Source organism: Arachis ipaensis, chromosome B06 (assembly GCF_000816755.2).
Source record: "Arachis ipaensis cultivar K30076 chromosome B06, Araip1.1, whole genome shotgun sequence".
Taxonomy (NCBI): Eukaryota; Viridiplantae; Streptophyta; class Magnoliopsida; order Fabales; family Fabaceae; genus Arachis; species Arachis ipaensis.
Window position 1 is genome coordinate 7,035,397 of NC_029790.2, and position 3,802 is coordinate 7,039,198.

The window sequence follows — 3,802 nt, forward strand, 5'->3', positions numbered from 1 at the left end:
TAGTGTAGCATTAAAAAATTTGACCAACCCCTGGCAGCGTTTTCTTATTGTGACACGCATTGACGGCCTTATCAGCCTCTTCCCTCGACGGACAAATCACGAAGCAACAACCTGTGGCGAAAAAAAAAACGGTAAAAAAAAGCCGCGAAATTAGGGTTGGAAGTTACTGCAACGTGACTGAAAACGAATCTGAGGAATCTTGGAAACGAAGTGAAGAGAGAAAGCGGGGAATGCGAGATTCGGAATCGGAGGGAGTGAAGGAGCGTAGGAAGCGCGTAAGAGAGAGAAAGAGAAATGAGAAGTTAGGCACTGACCTCGAGAGGAGCGCGTGGCTTTGTCCTTGATGATGTTGACCTCGTCGACCAACGCGAACTCCTTGAACATTGCCAGCAGTTCCGATTCCGTCATGTGCTTCGGAACTTGACCTACGAACAGCTTCACACTCTCCTCGCTAGATTTGCTCTCTTCCTTCGCTTCCGCCATTAATGCCTCAGATTAAGCGCTCTCTCTCTCTCTCTCTAAAATCTCGCGCTGTTTCTTCTTCTGTTATGTCTGCGTGTTCTTCTCTCTCCTTCTTCTTGTTGTTGTTCTTCTTCTGCTGCTGCTTCTGCTTCTGTTTCTGTGAGATTTGGATTTGGAGTCGTCGGAGTGGGAAATTGGGGATGGCGAAAACTTTTGGATCTTCAATTCAATGCCTAAATATAAAATTTGGCAGATAATTTTTTAATTATTAAAGTGTTAGAAATAGGGAAGGGTTTTGGGGTTTAATTACGAGAGGGCCACTGCGGTACAGCTGGTAGTGGCGCCCTCCGTGTGCTGGCTGGATTTGCACTTTCGTCTTCTCACTCACTGCGCTAACTACTCATTAGCCAGTTTGGCAGTTATGTTTTCTTTTTCTTTTAATAATTCTCTAATTTTTTTTAAAGAATAATTTCTATTTCTACTAATCATTGGGATGGATAATCATACAGCATAATTGGATTGGATATTTTATTATTTTCTGAATCTTTATTGGCTGCTACAATATTAACTTTTTTTTAATTCTTGGTGTTTAAAAACTAATTAATAGTCCTATGACCTATCATCAATGACAATCAATATTTGACACTATATTTAACATTTATTATCAAAGTATATCAAATCTTAAGATCAAAGTTTATACGTTACCACCAATATATCAAAAGAAAACCATTAAAATAAGATAGTAAGGATAAATTAACTAGAACGTTGACAAAATTGATTTAGGCTTTTTTTTTTTTTTTTTAAAGAAAAGAAATTAGTGGGGATGATTGGTTAGCGAGGAATTTATAATGTAACGCTGACTCTTTAAATGGTATGATGGTATCCCTAAGATGCTACTTTTTACTGCTTGTTGTAATGTGTTGTGGTTTAAAAAAAATAAGGTGACATTTGAATATGAGATAAGTCATGATAATTTGTTTCAAAAATTTGTTGGAAGTTTGTAACTTGGAGATCCTGTGATATGAATTTGTATCAACTCAATATAACCTAATTCAGGATAGGAGAGAGAGCTCATAAAAATAATTACGTTTAATTTTTTTTTTATCATATGAATTTTTTTCTTAAAAATTTACGTTAATTGAAAAAAACATATAGATTATTATATTTCTAGGCCAGTTTAGATAAATAATGTAATTAAGCTCTTTTAATAAAAAAATTTAAAATATAAGGACCTATATTAAAAAAAGAGAAAGTCTATGGGCCAGCAATTTTTGTGTTTTGCGGTCAGTACTTAACCATCAAAAGAAGAGTGAGTGATCTCCCACCAAATCTCACACAATTAAAAACACTATTGATAGTATGGTTACAAAACACAAAAGTTGCTAGCCACTAGCACTCTTCTTAAAAATATTTTATATCTCTATTATATTTTTAATATAATTAACAATGTTCAACGAAATTTATTTTAAGATACATTTTTGCCCCCACTTTTAAAATTTTCTGGGTCCGTCACTGCTTACAAACCTATTAAATTGATTCATTTTTTGTTTACCAAACTCTTTTAAGTTAAAGGTAAATGATTCTGTGCTTGATTATTCTAATTAGAAGCGATAATGTCAGATTTCTCAACATGAATATCAAAACTACTAATAATACCGAATTGTAGATTATTATTGTAGGTCTAAAGGTGACTTTGAAAATATTAGATATTTTTGGGTAGAAACTAATTCTACATGTTTGCGAGGAGAATTATTTTTTATTTGGAGAAGCTTTTTTTAGTATGAAATTTAGGACAAAAATATATTATATGTGAGATAAATAGTGTAGAGATTTTTATTATTGTCAATAATTTATAGAATTGTTCTGATTTTATTGATTGTTTGATGTTAAAAATTTGAGATATAATGTCTTAAAAATGGTGTGTTGATCTTCAGTTGATCTTAAAAAAAATAAGTATAGTAACAGACATCATAACAAAGACTACAATAAAAACTCTTTCTCCTCAAATGGAACTTTCTTTGCCCTTAAAAGAAGTTTGAAAATAATATTCAAAGAAACTACTTTTTTTTAAGCAATTTTTTATTTATTTTTATTTCTTTTTTTGTTGTTTGTTTTTTTTTTTAAATTGCCAAAAAAATTCTACATGTACTTTTACTACCATCATCTACTAGAGTGCTCCTAGAAGTCATGTCTCATTTTTTTTTGGTGGACTAGACTCTTTAGGAGGATGCATAACTTTGATTTTATAAATTTCTCTCACATTTACGGGAGCAGATCCGCTGGCTAAGCTAGGTCACTTTGCCTTACTTAATTAGCATCTTTGTGCTAATTCTCGAGGTATTACTGATCCTAGATTTCTGTCATTTTTTCCTTTCACTCTAAGACTTAGTTTAGACGGAAGAAAATAATAGTAGAGAAGTACATGAAAATAAGAAAGAGAAAATAAACGAAGTGAAATTTTAATTCTTTATAGTTATTTAGATGAAAAAAAAATATATACAACCAAAAAAATATATACGTGGAAAAGAAATTCTTATTTAGGTGGGTCTCCTTATTTTTTTTTTCTTCTATACTTCTCTTCTATTTTTCCTCTTTAGCTAATTTTCTTCCTACTTCACCTCAAATAAACAAAGTTTAAGACCCATTGCTTATTAAAAAAGAAAAACAAAAAACGAAGTGATGATCCCATTTATTCATCTAAGAATCAATAATATTATCATATCATTCTAACAAGCAAAGTCTTGCAAAAATTTTAATCGATAATAATTTTCTTCAAAATAATTTGTTTCATTAGTGAGAAAATGTGATAGCAGACAATACTTAACTTTCTTTCAAGACCACGAGATTCCAATAAAATACTTATTTGGGGGTTATTAAATCAATAAAATATATTTTTTTTAGTGTGTTTGACAAATTTTTAATAGTAAAAATAAAAACATTTTATATGAGTTATCCAAACATAAAATCACCTTTACTTTTATAAAAGATCTTTTAAAAAATTATCATTAAAATTTTTTTTTCGAAAATGGCGCCCAAACAAGCAAAAAAAAAAAATATTTTGGATCTTTGATATTTAACTCCATAAAATTGATTAGTCTATTTATTAATGATCTCTCTTGAATTAAAGGAATATGTCTATGTAGCATGTTAATAAGAATAACTGTTCCTTAAGTATCATTTAGATTTGACAGATTTTGTTATTAGGAGATTTCGTTGTCTTTTAGAATAATTGTTAGGAGTCATTTAAATTTTTCTATTTTTTGTTTTTTTTTTTATATACATTGACTAAATTTATTACGTAAAAATTGAAAAATATTAGTAATTTTAATTTTTTTTTTTG

General features: G+C 30.0%; 1 protein-coding gene across 4 annotated transcripts in view; it reads right to left on the reverse strand.

Moving 5' to 3' along the window:
* The window catches only part of LOC107645586 (RNA-binding protein BRN1), a 4,982-nt gene extending 4,281 nt beyond the window's left edge, over nt 1–701 (reverse strand). For 2 of the 4 annotated variants that reach the window (XM_021103833.1, XM_021103834.1), the window contains exons 1-2: nt 315–701; nt 29–111 (exon numbers count right to left, since the gene is read on the reverse strand). In XM_021103833.1, coding sequence (XP_020959492.1) covers nt 29–111; nt 315–483 — 252 coding nt within the window. In that variant the 5' untranslated portion in view covers nt 484–701. The remainder of the gene's footprint in view (nt 1–28; nt 112–314) is intronic. The other 2 variants (XM_021103832.1, XM_016349636.2) reach the window with 2 other exon arrangements.